The 15,566-nt window shown below is 47.6% G+C and overlaps 1 protein-coding gene across 1 annotated transcript in view; it reads right to left on the bottom strand.

Annotated features, from left to right (window-relative positions):
• Window positions 1–300: 300 nt before the first annotated feature.
• The window catches only part of GATB (glutamyl-tRNA amidotransferase subunit B), an 85,790-nt gene continuing 70,524 nt past the window's right edge, over window positions 301–15,566 (bottom strand). The window contains exons 11-13 of the mRNA XM_031664230.1: window positions 9,742–9,820; window positions 2,402–2,536; window positions 301–938 (exon numbers count right to left, since the gene is read on the bottom strand). Coding sequence (XP_031520090.1) covers window positions 810–938; window positions 2,402–2,536; window positions 9,742–9,820 — 343 coding nt within the window. The 3' untranslated portion in view covers window positions 301–809. The remainder of the gene's footprint in view (window positions 939–2,401; window positions 2,537–9,741; window positions 9,821–15,566) is intronic.

The raw sequence follows: 15,566 nt of genomic DNA, 5'->3' as shown, positions 1-15,566 counted from the left end.
CAACTTTTTTCTTGTTTCTTTTTATCTTGTTTGGCCTGAGGGTTGGGGGAGTTGGGGGGAGTTGTCAACTGCACAATCTTTGAAGTGTAAGTTAATTTTTATGTGATATTTCAGTATATATTTTATTGATTAAATTTATTTGAAAATTTACTTTTTAAAATTCGTTTATTCTCAGACCTGCGCCTTCTGGGATGGGTAGGGAGTTGAACAGGCAGTATCACTTCTATTCAGTCAATAGGTTGATTAATTCTAATAATATCCTCCTTTCCCACCCTCTTGAGACATCCTTAAACAAATGTGTGTTTATACCGTGCCAGTTTATTTGGTTGTGTTTTCATCTTTGTTAACCTATGTTTAGGTCTGAAAACAGTATATCCAAATTACAGTCTCTCTTGACCACTGCTAATGCCCACCACCTACGACAATGGCTGGCCCTTAGGAGTTGCTCAAAAATATTTGTTGAAGGAACTGCAGAATGAAAAGTTTTCTTAGAATGGGTAACAGTATCTCTAACATAACATTTTATTTAGTTTAAAATTCCTTAATACAAGAAGGTGTTACTCCTTAACCACTGCTACAGCCATCACCGGACCCTCCTGATGTGGATGAAGCAGGCGGGGGTGGCTGCCGGTTGGCTGTGGAGGCACCTCCAGGCACAGGGCCCAGAGGGTGAGAACACTGGTGATATATAACGCCACAGCTGTGGCTCGGGACAGGGACTGACAGGGCATATGGGCGTCAGCTTTCACAGGATCCTGCTCCCAGTCAGGCTGCACTGTTCTCCCTTGGGCATGGGGACCCCAAACATCTCACGAAGACAGCTTCTTCTCCAGGATCTCCTTTATCATGGCTGGATCTGCTCGGCTTTGGGTCGCTTTCCGGACCAACCCAATCAGTTTATTTATAGCTCTGGGGTTTCCCTTCTTCAAATCCATTACCTAGAAAGACAGAAATTACTTAAGAGGAGAAAATGAAGAGACTCATGCCCCCAAATCCCAAACTAAGGCTTACATTTACTGAAAATTAAATTCTGCTTATTTCCACTAGTATTAGATATAAAATGAAGAACAGAAAAAGGGGAGGGGCCTAACTTCTGAGTAGGTTTCTAGGCTCCTGTCAAAGGAGATTTTTGCTACTCTGCTTTCTGATTAAAATGAGCAAGAAGTGATTGCTGAAAGCCAGAGAAGCTGGCACGTGGGAGGCAGGGCCCTCTCCTCTGGGATGCCACAATGACCGGAGGATACTGAGTCTGGGGAGGGATAATCTCTCTGAGATGAATCACTGCGTCTAATCAGTGAGGAGACCTGTCTGATTCTCAGTGACGTTCAGCTGAAATGTGCGGCTTTCCTTCTCCCTGTGCTCCCCACCACGAAGATCCCTTTATCAGAAAGCAGATCTACACACTGGCTAAGTCTTCCGGAGCACTGGGTCGGGGGAGTGTGCTGTGTGGGTGGGGGGAGTGAGGAAGCCAGGAGGCACTGAATTCTTATCAAATAGCCACTGACTGTTAGGGTCACCGCACGACCTCCTGCTCTGCAGCATCTCCAAGGGCAATGGCATGAGGATCTGCACTCAAGTGCCGCAGAACAAGCCAGAAACTACTAGCACGTCTTTATCAGTCACCACAGATGAGGCAAGAAGACGAGACTGCTGAGGCCCGGTGCAGGCTCACTTTCCTTATCGAGGCCTCTCTACAGAGCTGTAAGTGTCCCCGGGAAGCTGATGGGTGGGTGGGTATTATTCTGAGAAAGTGGCTCACAATTTTTTTCCCCACTGAAAAGTATCTCTAGACAATACGATAAGACTTGGGGAGGAAGGGATGCCACTTGTTTTAGCTTTTCTGTCTTGTGCTGTGCTAAGAACACAAAATGACCTGGTTTTCAGCCATGCTCCTGTCAGGGATTTTCTCCACAATTTATAAATACTTTTCCCTTCTGCCTTTCTTCCCACTTATTAGAAGCATGAAGCCGAAGTTCCTGTACTCTCCTTGATCTGCAGGCACACCTGCTGGTTCCTTACTGGGAGGTCCTTAGGAAGTAGCGCTAACCACACCAGATTCGAAATGCCAACCCTGGGAGAGGGTGACACACCTGGGAGGTCACAGCTTGGATTTCGTGAGCTTGCTGACACCCTTTTAAATTACACCTCCATGGAGAGTAAACTCCAGGGGTGGTATCCTCCTTACAGGAAAAGAAGTTGTGTTTTTCCAATATCTACCTATTTCATCTCTTCTGACCTTAACTAAAAAGATGACAATGAGGGAATTGTAGATGAAACTGGGCCAGTCATTCTTAGGAAGAGCCTCTGGGCTGCCACAGAGAGTGATGGCGAGGCTCCTGGGCGTGTCCTGGGGCTGGGTCTGCAGGTGGCTCTGACCCTCTCCCCCGCCCGAGATAGTCACCACTTGAGGATGGGCCTCCATCATGGAGTGGCAGAGCTGCTCCAGTGCCCCCCGGTCCTCCATCAGTTCAAGCTGCTTCTCTGAAACAATCTGCCCTGGAGTCTTGCCTTCCCTCTTCCACAGTTCCTCAAACACCTACGGGCCAGAGAAGGGAGAGGAAAGAGAAACGAGAAGTCAGCTCTTCTGCCAGCTCCATTTGCACTGCCGTGCTGTGTGGAACTAGGGTGGGAATGAGCAGATTCAATTAAGACCCCGCTGCCTAGGCCTGGCCCGAAGGGAAAGGGCGCCTGGCTGCCCTGCCAGGGCCTTGGCTCTCCTGAGGCATCCCTGAGAGCTGGGCTGGGGAACAAGGCCAGCTAGGTGGAATGAACGCGCCTGGGGTCTCCTCCTGAGGCTGACGTCTTCCTCAGCACAGGGTATGAGAGGACTCGGGCCAGCCAGGTGCCCCCGTGCCCAGACGGATGGTGAGTCCTGCCCGGCTGACTCCACACGGGAGGGGGCCGCGGGAGGCGTGGAGATGCCCATCACTCATGGGCGCCTGCTGACGGGAATCGGAGGGCCAGTGATGGATCTGTCTCATGGCCACTGAATTAATTGAGGTGACATTTTGGTGAAGGATGGGGCCACACAGCCTGCAGGAGGTAACCACGGTACTAAATAAAGTCCAGAAACAGCCTGCTGGGAAAGATGACTTTAGAGGGGCAGGAAAGTAGCCCCATAATGAAGATACAAAATGGCAAACAACTGAAAACATAAATTAGAATCCACAGGGGCCTCCTGGCCTACCACATTCATCTCCTACAGGTAGAGCCGGACCCAAATCAGACGAGGATAATGAACGCTAATGGTCGGTATATTTTTCTACTTAAAAAATGACAACAACAAATCCCCACACTCATCAAACCCGAGAAAAAGGAAACCATTTTCAAGGAAGGCATTTCCTAGGGTAGCTGTTTTCCTCATTCCTCTTGTCTTCTAGCGAAAGCCAGAACTGAGGGCAGGGAGGAGGGCCTCCTCTGTTGGTCTCCTGCCGGTGCCACCTCCATCCAGCCCACAGTCATGACTGAACACTGAACATTCCCTGTTACCTTGGTGGCTGAGATTGGGCCAACCAGGAGCCATTCCTCCTGGAAAAACAGCTCTTCCATAATTAGCACGAACAGCAAAGCAAATAAAAGAGAGATGCTGAGTCTCAGCAGGGCTCAAAGTCTTCCCCAATCTGAATCAAAACAAACCACAAATACTTATCACCGCTGGGACAGGCACTGCGCCTCCAGCCTGGTGCCTCGGAACGTGCGCCGTGACGGTGGCCAAGGAGGTGTGCTTGGCAGGTCCTGGGTAAGCTCCCCACAGGGCACCCCTCTGCCACTGCCTGACTGCTCAGGAAAAGCCTGGCTCTACTCTTAGAAAAATACAGAACGAGGCCGGGCGCGGTGGCTCAAGCCTGTAATCCCAGCACTTTGGGAGGCCGAGACGGGCGGATCACGAGGTCAGGAGATCGAGACCATCCTGGCTAACACGGTGAAACCCCGTCTCTACTAAAAAATACAAAAAAAAACCTAGCCGGGTGAGGTGCCGGGCACCTGTAGTCCCAGCTACTCGGGAGGCTGAGGCAGGAGAATGGCGTAAACCCGGGAGGCGGAGCTTGCAGTGAGCTGAGATCCGGCCACTGCACTCCAGCCTGGGCGACAGAGTGAGACTCTGTCTCAAAAAAAGAAAAATACAGAACGCACGTGCCTCCAACTCAATTCAGCAGATACGTACGTGGCCTGACAATGAGGAAACCATCGGGAGAAGGGGGCACAGAAGCAGGAAGAAACTTCCTCAGTCTCAACATGCATATCAGTGGAGTGTTGGCAGCAGAAGCACTGGGGACCTGGATGGCATTCCATGGAGCTGCCCTGTAAGTCTGAGGAGTCTGTCTGCCCCCTTTCTCTGACACGTTTAGTTTTTGAACTAGGACTTAAATTTTAAAACACATTTTCTAATGATAAAAGTTAATACATATCCACTGCAGAAAATATAAGGAAATACAGGAGAGATCAAAAGAGATCACTGGAATTCCCCTTTCTTCAAGAAAACCAATGTTAGTATTTTGGTGTTTTTCCTTCCCATCTTTTTCTTTCTGTTTTGTAACATACTTGTGATCATAACATATATTCAGTTTGTGTCCTGCTTTTTTGCATTTATCACAGAAGTACTTTCTTAATAAAAAGATCTAGTATCCATCAGATGTATTTATCATAATTTAATTAATTATCCCCTTCTCATAGATATCTAGACTTTGACCAGTGTTGATTTTGTTCATCTGCACAGACTCCCAAAAAAGCTCCTAGCTGAAAACCTGGCTCAAAACAGAAACCACCTGTAAGGACTTGCTCATGAAAAGTCTATGCAGCAGTTCCCTCCAGGAAAACCAGGCGGACTGACGAGCAGCCTGTGCCTGGAAGTGGGCGGGGCCCCTCCTGGGTCTGCCTCTGCAGACACAGCGCAGGCGATTTCTCTGCGCCTGTGGTAGCTGCTGAAGCACACAGCAGACCCTGAGCATGCCGGCCAGCGAGCCAGCCTCTGCCTGACGGGACCCAAAGATGGCTGGATTTGCCTGGGCCAAAATAAGCACAAGAGTGGCGGGGTGCTTGGGGATCACTTCCAATCACACCATTCAGAAGGAGAAGCAGTGCACCGCTAGGACAGATGCCTTCAAACACAGAGGCTGGCTGCTCCCCGAGGAGGGCCAGGCGGGGTGGGGGTACCAAGCAGTGATGCTAGAGAAACATCATTCAGCAGCCTCTTGGAACCATGGGAGCCCGGTGGCTGAAATGTTCTTTCCTCCCAGAGTTAGAACACATAATGTTAGTTAACTCCACAAATTAGTGCAGTGGCCAGTCGAGGCTCCCAGTCCCCAGCCCCTTGGGCTTATACAACAGACGCTGGTTGTCCCATCCTCTGCTCAATCCTATTTAAGACAAGGATTGTGCACTCCTGGCTGGAGTCCAGGAGGGTGGGAGCCTCTGGGCGATAGTGGCGGGACCCTGTCTCCAGGCCAGACTCTCCTGCTCCTGGCCCTCTTGACACTCACAGAGTGGCCTCTGTGGCTGCCGAGCCCTGTGCTGCAGCATAAATCCTCAGCTTTTGTCAGTGTTTAATCACACCCTGAGAAGTGATATCCAAGTGCAACTGTTTCTAGCCAGGAGCGCAGCTCCCAGGCCCTGCTGCTGCCTACCCAAGACAGATAGACGTAACAAGGAATTTCTAGCACAGTGCTGGTCCTCTGTGTTAATAAATGGCCAACCAGGAGTACTGGGTAACGCAAGCTGGGAACTCCCCATCACACACAGACACTGGAGCCAGCTCTGACACATGGGGCAGAGACTCAGCCTTTGGTTCCCTGAGGACTGACTTTACACACCCTCTTAACTGCCACCCAACTGTTTCTAGCTAAAGCTATTTTTGAAGTATCCTGAAAAGGCAAGCACACAAGCCTCTAGCCTCTCCCTGCCTGTCCTGGGTTTCCAAGGTCAGGATACGGAGGAAAGACGCGTTCAAGGGACATGGCAGGGAGGGAGCTGTGACAGTTCCAGAGAAAGGAGTCCCCTTTTTGGTCAAAGGCAAGTATTATGAAAGGTTACTTTTCTAGAAAGGCACAAACATCAACCCAAGCCCCTAAGAAAGTGGGGCCCAGTAAACTGTGCAGATAACTAAAGCACTAAAAGAGAGGAAAAGACATCTAGTCGTCTGTAATGCAGCTTTGGTGCATGATATATAACGTTTTGTACATTGAAAGGTTTTTGGCGATTTCTCTTTAAAGCAGACCCCAAAGTAGACGAGAGATTGGTTACTATGGAACGCTTGTGTGATAAACGCGATTTCCATTTCTGTGGCACCCAATTCAGCTGGGTCTTGCCAGAAACGTTAACTGGACGATCCTCAGGGCATGCTGGATCATCTGCATCTGTTTCAGATGTGCACGAAGGAGATGCACCTACACCCCATACAATTTCCCTTGAACCATGACTGACCAGCCTTCTGGACAACATCCAGGGCGAGTCACAAGAGGCTTGGGAATCCTGGGAGGCTGTTTTCAGGTTAGCTGTGACTCTGACAGTTTGGGAGTCTGATGTGTCCAAGCTGACCCCGTCTTTAGTGAGGGGAGGAGACAGGGTGCCACCTGCCACTTCAATACGCAGCCTGGGTCTTGTGAGGGGCACACGGGATGCTTTTGTCTACAGTTACCAGGAGATAACTGCTTGTGATTATATATAATTTCCCAGCTTCTATTTCTGATTCTGAAGAACAGGGCTGCTTCGTGGCAGCAACCTCTTAACTCCCCTGGCTCTGGGGTGCTGAAGGGATGAGGTTTGTAAATCTCGGGAGCATTGGCAGGACACGGGAGGAGGGTGCCGTGAAAGGCAGACGGAATGAAGATAATGCACAAGGAAGAGGGTAAGAGACAGGCAGAGAAAGGCAGATTCATAACCAATTAGAGCACAAAGTGGGAAGTTCTTTGGAATTCAGAATTCTGCTCTCAGAAGAATCAGGACAGGATTCTTCTTTCTGTGTGTCTGTCATCCCTAGGACTCGGTCACTCAGTCACCTTTCTTCCTCATCCCCTGGTCATCTAATCACTTAAAGGAGCCTCTTCCAGTTCTGCCAGAGGAACACCAATAACCAGTAGGATCAGAGAGTCTCTGTTCTCGCTCACAGCTTTCTAAAACCCAAGCCATGCTTGGACTCTTCTTTTAAATTTGGAAAAACAATAACTGCAACATATTTTTTCTTTTTTAAAAAAGTACACTATAAAAATAAGATACAAAAATATTCTCAACAGATTATGGGGATGCAAATCAAATCCACAGTGAGATACGACTTCACACCCACTAGGATGGCTAGAGAATCAAAAAGATGGACAACAAGAAGTGCTGGTGAGGACATGGAGCAACTGGAACCCTCGCACACTGCAGGAGAGGCTGCAAGACGGTGCGGCCATTTTAGAATATAGTCTGGCACGTCCTCATAATGTGAATGAAACAGCATTAGCATATGACCCAGAAATTCCATTCCTATAGGTATACACCCAGCCTACGTGCAAAAACTTGTACATGAATCTTCAAGGCTGCATTATTCCTAATCGCCAAAATGTGGAAACAACTCAGACGTCCATCAGCTGACGAACGGACAGACAAAATGGAGCGTGTGTCCATACAATGGTGGAGGGGCTCAGCAGATGAGCGGCCCCATTTAGCCCTAAAAAGGGGTGAAGGACTGATGCCTGCCGCAACACAGATGGACTTTTCATAAAACGTCCAGATAAAATAAAAATAAATAAATACTACAAAATCAATAAATACATAAAATATCCAGATAAAATGTTCAGGACACTATATAATTAATAATAAGAAATAAAAAAGTACACTATAACTTCAGTTTTTGAAAGTCTTTATTGCTATCCTTCGTTCCTTCCTCCTACCTTCTTCCTTCATGATGTTCGTCTAATATTAAAGGTAGTTATTTCAAGGTGGTAGAACCTCAGAATCTTGGTTTTTCTGCATTACTTATATTTTTTATAATCAACATATATTACTTTCCCCTAGAAAATCAGTAATTTCCTAAAAAGAGAAAACGAAAGGTAGAAAAACAAACAAACCCCAAGGCAATGATACATAAGGAGGACCCCCTTGAGCAACACACACTAGACGCCCTTCTCGCCAGACTTGTGTTTTCACTTGACTGCCCCACAGAAGCCACCTCCTTTAAACATGCTGGAAGCTGACAAAATCTGAAAGCGTCCCTACATCTGAACCCAGCTGTCAGCGTCTTCCAACATTTTCCATTTCTTCTTACTGGAACTATCTTATTCACCGCACTAGGTGTTTTGTTTTGTTGTGCTGTGGGGCAGGATGGGTAGGAAAAGGGGAAGGTTTTTTCCTTCTTTCATTTCACATGCAATAATTCATGTGTTCTTCTATATATATATAGATATCATATGTGTATATATATAGTGATATATACATAGAGAGTTTTTTTTTCTGCCCTCAGGCCATCTAATCTTCCTGCAGCTGCTGTGCATTGTCATAAACGTTTGTATTCCCCTGACATCCAGACAAGCAAGAGCCTTTCCTAAACGTGGTGAGGTCCCTGTAGTTGACAGCCTCACTTGAGGTGGGTAAACAGAGCCTTTATTAGTCCTGTCTCCAGTTCCACAGCACCCAGCCCAGTGTGTGCGCCATGGTACCTCATAATTATCCCAAAGCAGCCACCTTCCCCAAGCCTCCCTTTGTAACCTGCCACTACTGTCGGTGCAGATAAACGTTACATGCAAAAGGCACCATTAAAATAACATTAAACTCCTGGCTGAAGCATTGACAGCTGCAATCTCTGAAGCTGAGATGAGGCAGCCGCCTCGGTGTTCTTTATCTTTCTGGTTATGTTTTGTTTTCTTTGGTTTTTTGAGACGGAGTCTCGCTCTGTCACCCAGGCTGGAGTGCAGTGGTGTGATCTCGGCTCACTGCAATCTCCACCTCCCCAGTTGAAGCGATTCTCCTGCATCAGCCTCCCAAGTAGCTGGGATTACAGGTACCTGCCACTACACCCAGCTAATTTTTGTATTTTTAGTAGAGACGGGGTTTCGTCATGTTGACCAGGCTGGTCTCGAACTCCTGACCTCGTGATCCACCTGCCTCAGCCTCCCAAAGTGCTGGGATTACAGACGTGAGCCACCGTGCCTGGCCCTTTGGGTATGTATTTGTAAGAATTTTCTGAATTCCACGAGTCCTTCACCCTCCTAGCACTTAGGCAGAGGGACCGACAGACAAAAGGCTGCTTAGGATGATGCTATTTTTCTGAGTTTTCACACACGGGGCATGTCCGTAACATTTTATCTACAAAGTGCACAGTCTGACTTCACCCTCCTTGCTGAGGACAGACTTTCCGAGGGCAACCATGCAGGAGGGACAAGGCAGGCCTTGGGACTGGCTGGGAGGCCGTGGGGGGCAGGATAAGAGCCCCAGGCAGGCTGAGAGCTGAGCTGAGGCTGCCTTGGGCATGAGGGAAAGTGCTCAGGTGTAAAAGGGCTACTAGGGGAGACATGTCAGGGGGAGATGTTCAGGGCAAGACTATTTCCCCAGGTTAGCAATGATGACGAGAAGCAAACTGCCTGCATTGCACATATTGGCTTCATATCCTTGCTAAATGAAATGTTTCTACTGTTCAGCATTAAACACATCACTACAAGCATTTAATACTTCCATGATGAAAGTCACTCAGTGATGGCATTTAGGTGTCACAGAAAACATTTCTTGGGACAGTGGCGCAGTCAGAAGCTGTAGGGAGCGTGGACATACCTGTTTAGCTGCTGCTGAAGAAATCGTTCTGCTGTCCAGCATGTCAAGAAGCTCAGCGAGTGCAGAGGGTGTGACAGGACTGGCGGCCCCCAAAAGAGAAAACACATTTACCTCACACACTGTCAGGGCATCCATGAACGGCTGTTCAGAATCAGAACACTTGCTCTCTTAGGTGTAAATATCAGACCCACACCTAGGGATGGAAGCAGCAGACCAACTGGGCTCCCTTTTATTTTACTTATTTGTTTTATATCTCAGGATGTAACAAATTTTTGTGACTAGCGTTCTTTCTTTTACCACTCAACAATAACAGCTGTTTGGCAGAAGTTGTAGCAACAGACAACTGCTCAGTGTAATTAGTCAAGAAAAGGAGGTGGCTGCAAAATTCATGAACCACAACAGGAAAGGGAAAACAAACTCCAGTAATTAAATATTTTCAACTGAAAGATCAGCCTAAAACTTATTTAAAAAAACAAACAAACAAACAAAAACAGCTAACAAAGTCACGTTTCTGAGTGTTTCTGTGCAACTATAAATTCCTTTAAATTGTAAGAGATTTTCTGCAAGGGAACACAGTGACTACCAGCCACATCTTCATCTGTCCTTGGGAACCTGATACATACTCTCTTCTCCAGGCTCACACAGCTTTCTGGACGCAGAAGGGCCTAGAATCCACTATACCTATATTTCTAGGATGTGACTTATTGGCCAATATCCTATGATATAAAAGGTTAGGGGCAACCAAGCATAGTGAAACAGTAAAGTGTCATTAATTCACTTTAAGGTGAATTAATGATAGGGGTGAGTGCCTAAATTATGGCAAAGACAACAGTGAATTACAAACTATTTGTTTTAAAATGTATGTGTTTCTGACTTCTAAATACAGGTTGAGTATACCTTATCTGAAATGCTCGGGAGCAGAAGCGTTTCCAATTTTGGGTATTTTTGGATTTGGGAATATCTGCATTATACTTGCCAGTTTAGCATCCCTAATCTGAAAGTCTAAAATCTGAAATGCTCCAATGAGCATTTCCTTGGCGCATCATCATCAATGCTCAAAAAGTTTTAGATTTTAAAGCATTTTGAATTTCCAGGTTAGGGATACTCAACCTATATACACAGCAACTAGGCTCATGAAATGCTGTCTGAGATCATCTGGGGAATGGTTTTTAAAAGGTAGGAATGACATCAATAGCACATTAGTGTTACACTGTGTAAATGAGGGCTTCTGAAATGCTTCATGCCACTTGAAAACACCTTCTATTTAAGTCTGGGTTCCCATTATGCACAATTAGTTTCTTTGGATGTGCTTAGAAAATACAAAGGAAACTACAGCTTAGTCCCTATGCCGATTTCCCGGACTCCAAACCAATGGAGTGCGTGTGAATCAGGTGACTTACTGTACTCTAACTCAAGGGCAGTGAAACCCTACTGGGGCTGTCCACTTAAAACAGCTCATGTACTGAGGCGGCCCATTGTCCTTTAAGTGTCTATTGATCCCAAAGTATGACTAAAAGGCAATTCCAAGTGAAACTTAGGTTTGGAGAATATCTGGTGTTACTAAACTGGTATTCAGAACATCTGTGAACCACCCTGATTAAACCGCAAAAGGAAGGGGGCAGAGGCTGCGAAACACACTCATAAACCTCCTACCTTTACTGACAAGTAAAAGGAAGGCCGGTTTTTCTAAAAGCATGGCTTGCTTGGATGTTCTGCAATGCTAGAAAATACCATGGCCCATTATCTTAGAATGCGGACTGTGTGTAGAACCCATGATAAGCACTGAGGTGGAACTGGATTTCTTGAGCGTGCAAAAGATAAGGTCCCTAGCCCTATACGAGTCGATGATTGCCTTGGTCTGTCTGGGCTGCTCTAACAGGTCAGTACCAAAGACGGCGTGGCTTATAAACCATGGGAACTTTATTTCTGCTCTGGAGGCTGTGAAGTCCAAGATGAAGGCACCAGAAGAGTCCATGTCTAGTGAGGGTCCACTTTCTCACTGGTGGCACCTTCTTGCTGTGTCCCCACGTGGTGGAAGGAGTGAGGGAGCTCTCAGAAGCTGCCTCTGATGAGGCAGCTAATCCCATTCATAAAGGCCCTTCCCTCATGACCTAATCGTCCACCGAAGGTTCCCTTTCCTCATACCGTCACCTTAGGGGTCGGGATTAGGAATTTGGGGGAGGATCCGAACATTCAGACCACAGCAATGACATAAAAGACCTGGGGGTGGGAGAGGGATGGAAGAGGAACACAAAATAACCAAAAATAATGTCACCTTTGAGAAGTTCATCTAAGGACCTTAATTCATCAGTTGGGTCATAAATTTAGACTACAGAATCTCTCCACTGACGTAATCACACTTGGGATCTCTCCATCACCTTTCTGTCCCTACAATGCCTGTCACACAGTAGGTCATCATGTTTGTGTCACAGGCTTCCTCACACCCACAGGGTGTCTGGCAGACTGCACACGCTAATTCCACATATGCCAGGGCTAAACTTGAGTCACATGATGACAAAGATCAGTACCTGTCACACCGACCCTGAAAGACCCCAACATCAGCTAAATAAATAAACCCTCAGACTCGACACGCAATGGCAGCAGCAGCACAGGCTACTAATTTGCTGCTGTCAGGTAATACTGGTTTCCGGACAGTGAATGCATCTCCGCTGAAGAAGAAACTGACACTGCGGCCTTCAGCTCTGTGTGCTGCTCTCTTCCCTCCCATTCTCTGAGGCCGCGGATTGACAGAGGAGGGGAAAGGGGCTCTTTCAAAGCTCCACAATTTGTCCAGTCCCTCAGAGCTCATTCAGGATCACAGCTCCGTCTACAGCTTGGACGATGAGAGCAGACACGCTGATGCTTCTACAACCACCCCCAATCCCCCATGAACCGTGCTGCCTGTCCTAATCCCCAAGCTTATCTCAGGCCCAAAGTCCACCTTCTCTGCTTCTGTTAAAATACGATGCAAGAAGGAAGACACTGGGACTTGGGCCTCTAGGAGGTACTTGCTGCGCATAAGGATTCTGTGTTCATCTCGAGGATTTCACGGTGCCCCTAGCTGGTGCCCCACCAAGCACCCGTTCCACGCAGCCCCCTTCCTGCTCCCCTCCTCTGCACATGCCCTCACCTCCCATTTCACAAGGACATCAGCTGAGCCACAGTTGAGAATTTTCTAGGGCACTCTCTCCTCCTCCTCTTCCATCAGACAACCCCTCCACCCCCACTCAGAACCCCACACTTGCCACTCCTCCGAACCAAAGATGCTGGTTTCCTGTGTCCTGTGGCTTGAATCTCACAGCTTCACAAATGCTCCCATCTTCCCTATCTTGACAATGCCTTTGGCTGACCTTGCAGTCACTTGCGTCTGCCCAGTTTCTTGCCTTATTTTAACAATAAGGATCTAGCACCAGTGGCTACTAGCTACCCTGAGGAAGCACATGCCATCTGGATTCTGTGCCCACCCCTCTACAGAAGCTCTTCTCTTAAAAATCACCCCCGTCGCTTGTGGCCAAACGTTCAGCTTCTCCTCATCCGCTGCGCCCTGACTCCTGGGGCTGCACCAAAAAGTTCCTGGTGAAACCCCCTTCTTGGGCCTCTGGAATCTCCTCCTCTTCCTTGCCTGTCCCTCTGCTGCTCCTTGCAGTTCATGCCCAGGTGGCTCCGGTGCCCTCTTGCTGGGTCCTCTGACTTGACCCCTAGTCGTGAGGAGGATGCCCAGGGCTGCTGCTGCTGCCTCAGGTCCCGTTTCTCTCCCTGGCTGACTTCAACCACCTCCTGAGAGGCCCGTTCATACTCAGACAATGTGCTCTAAACCAGGATGGCAAACTTCTGGAAAGAGCTAGAGTGTGCATATTTGAGGCTTGGTGAGTGCCCTCTGTCACATATGCTTCTTTGTCTTAACAAGGGTAAAAGCAATTCTTAGTCACAGGCTCTACAGAAACAGGCCAGAGGCTGACATGCTATAGTTTCCCAATCCTTTTTCTAAACCAAACTTGTCTTCCTCACAGACCAGCTCCTCTGCATTTCCCCCCACCCACCTTCTGTCTCGAATGGTGACAACACCATGCTTCTAGGTACCAGAGTGCAGATTATCATGTTATCTTTGCTTTATTCATCACCTACTTCCTGAAAAATCTAGTACCTTCTTACCAGATCCTAGTGATCCTTCCAAACATTAATCACGGCCATCCTGCCCTCTGCACTCCCAGCACCACCACTTCTGACTTGCTGTGGGTCTGGCCACAGTGAGCTCAACAGGTTTCCAATGCCTGCAGCCCATCGTTGGATGCTAGCCTGCATTTCATGCTGTGGGACACATCTTCCTCTCGCCTCCAGGCCCTTCTTGGTTTAAAATCCTTCCCTGCTCCAGTGCTCAGGAATTGTTGCCCGCAGCTCACCTGAAACACTGGGGCACTCAGCTGGCTTGGACAACTGCATAGCTGTACCTGCCTAATTTGACCACAAAATACTTGGTCAGGAAATCTACAATGTCCACTTTCTTAACTAAACCAAATCTGTTACTCATAATTCAGAAGTTGTAAACCAACCTTTCAAAGCAATATACTCAATTAAAAAGCCAAGTTCAACAAGAGGTTGGACCCTTCAAACATCAGCCTTCTGAGAGGCCTTTAAAGATGAATGCTAATTCACATAATCATTCTCTACCAATTGGATCTCCAGAGTGTTCCCTGCCTGGGTGTCACTATGAGACTCGAGCTAGTTTTGCAGCTACTGCCCTTCTAAGCTCTGGAAACATTAGCCCCAGTAGCTGAGGCTGTTCAGTAATGTTTGCTCTATGGGTAGCCTAGTATATCAGTCCAGCTAAACGTTCTTTGAACTGTGTAGGAAAAGAGCTGCTATGGTTTGGTTTTGGCTTCTCAGTCCTTGTTCCATTTAAACTGTAAAACAGAACTGTTGCCTGCTTCCTCTTTACTTGATTTTGGAACAACCAAGCCTACTTTTATTTAGAACTGGGTACCCTTCAGGTTCTTAAAACTTTAGTGCTTATGAACTGCTTGGGTTAATACCAGGGGCTCCAGGTCCACTCAACAGGCTAATTTATCTCTCAGCTCCTTTAGAGGCCACCAAAATGGTTGTTAAACCCCTAATTTCACAGACCTACATATAAAGAAGTTGATCACAAGCCAGGCAACTTGGCTTCCAGTTTTTGTGGCTGTGCCATCTGAGGCAAGTCACCTTATCTCCTAGGGCCTCCGTTTGCTCATCTGCTAAATGAAAAAGCTGAAGATCCCTAAGGTCTCTTCCAAGACTAAAGTTCAGCAATTCCATACATTTTAACCAACAACACAGAAAAACTGTCAGTTTAAAGCTAAGGCATTTCTATTTCCTCCAGAAGCACAAACACCTCATCTGCTTGGAGCTTTCCTGGAATCTTCTGGCTAGTGCGAATCTCCTTCCTCTCTGTTCCCGCTGCACTGTGTTTACTTCTAACACTGGAAGCATCCCATTCCGCCTTGAATTAAAATTATGCACAAGTTGTGGTCTTCCCCAGGAGGCTGACAGCACCTGTGGGGCTAGAACCGGGTCCTGGTCATCCCCACACACCGCAGGGCGGGGCTCTGCACCTGATGAGTTCACGGCTGAATTTCCCTGGCGCTCCAGAGGCTTCTGATTCCGGCTCAGCTCTGGCTCTGCACACAGCCACAGCTCTTGGCCGCTTTCCACCCTCTGCTCCTGCCAGCTACGCTCCTCTCCTTCCCAGTCATGCCAGTTCTTTGCCGTTCCTGCACCTGGGCTCCAGGTAGGCACTGCCCTCTACCTCACCAAATCCCGTCCAGCCTTGAAGGCTCTGGTAGAGCTGT

Source organism: Papio anubis, chromosome 3, assembly GCF_008728515.1.
Source record: "Papio anubis isolate 15944 chromosome 3, Panubis1.0, whole genome shotgun sequence".
Classification (NCBI taxonomy): Eukaryota; Metazoa; Chordata; class Mammalia; order Primates; family Cercopithecidae; genus Papio; species Papio anubis.
This window is presented reverse-complemented; position numbering and strand designations above follow the sequence as displayed.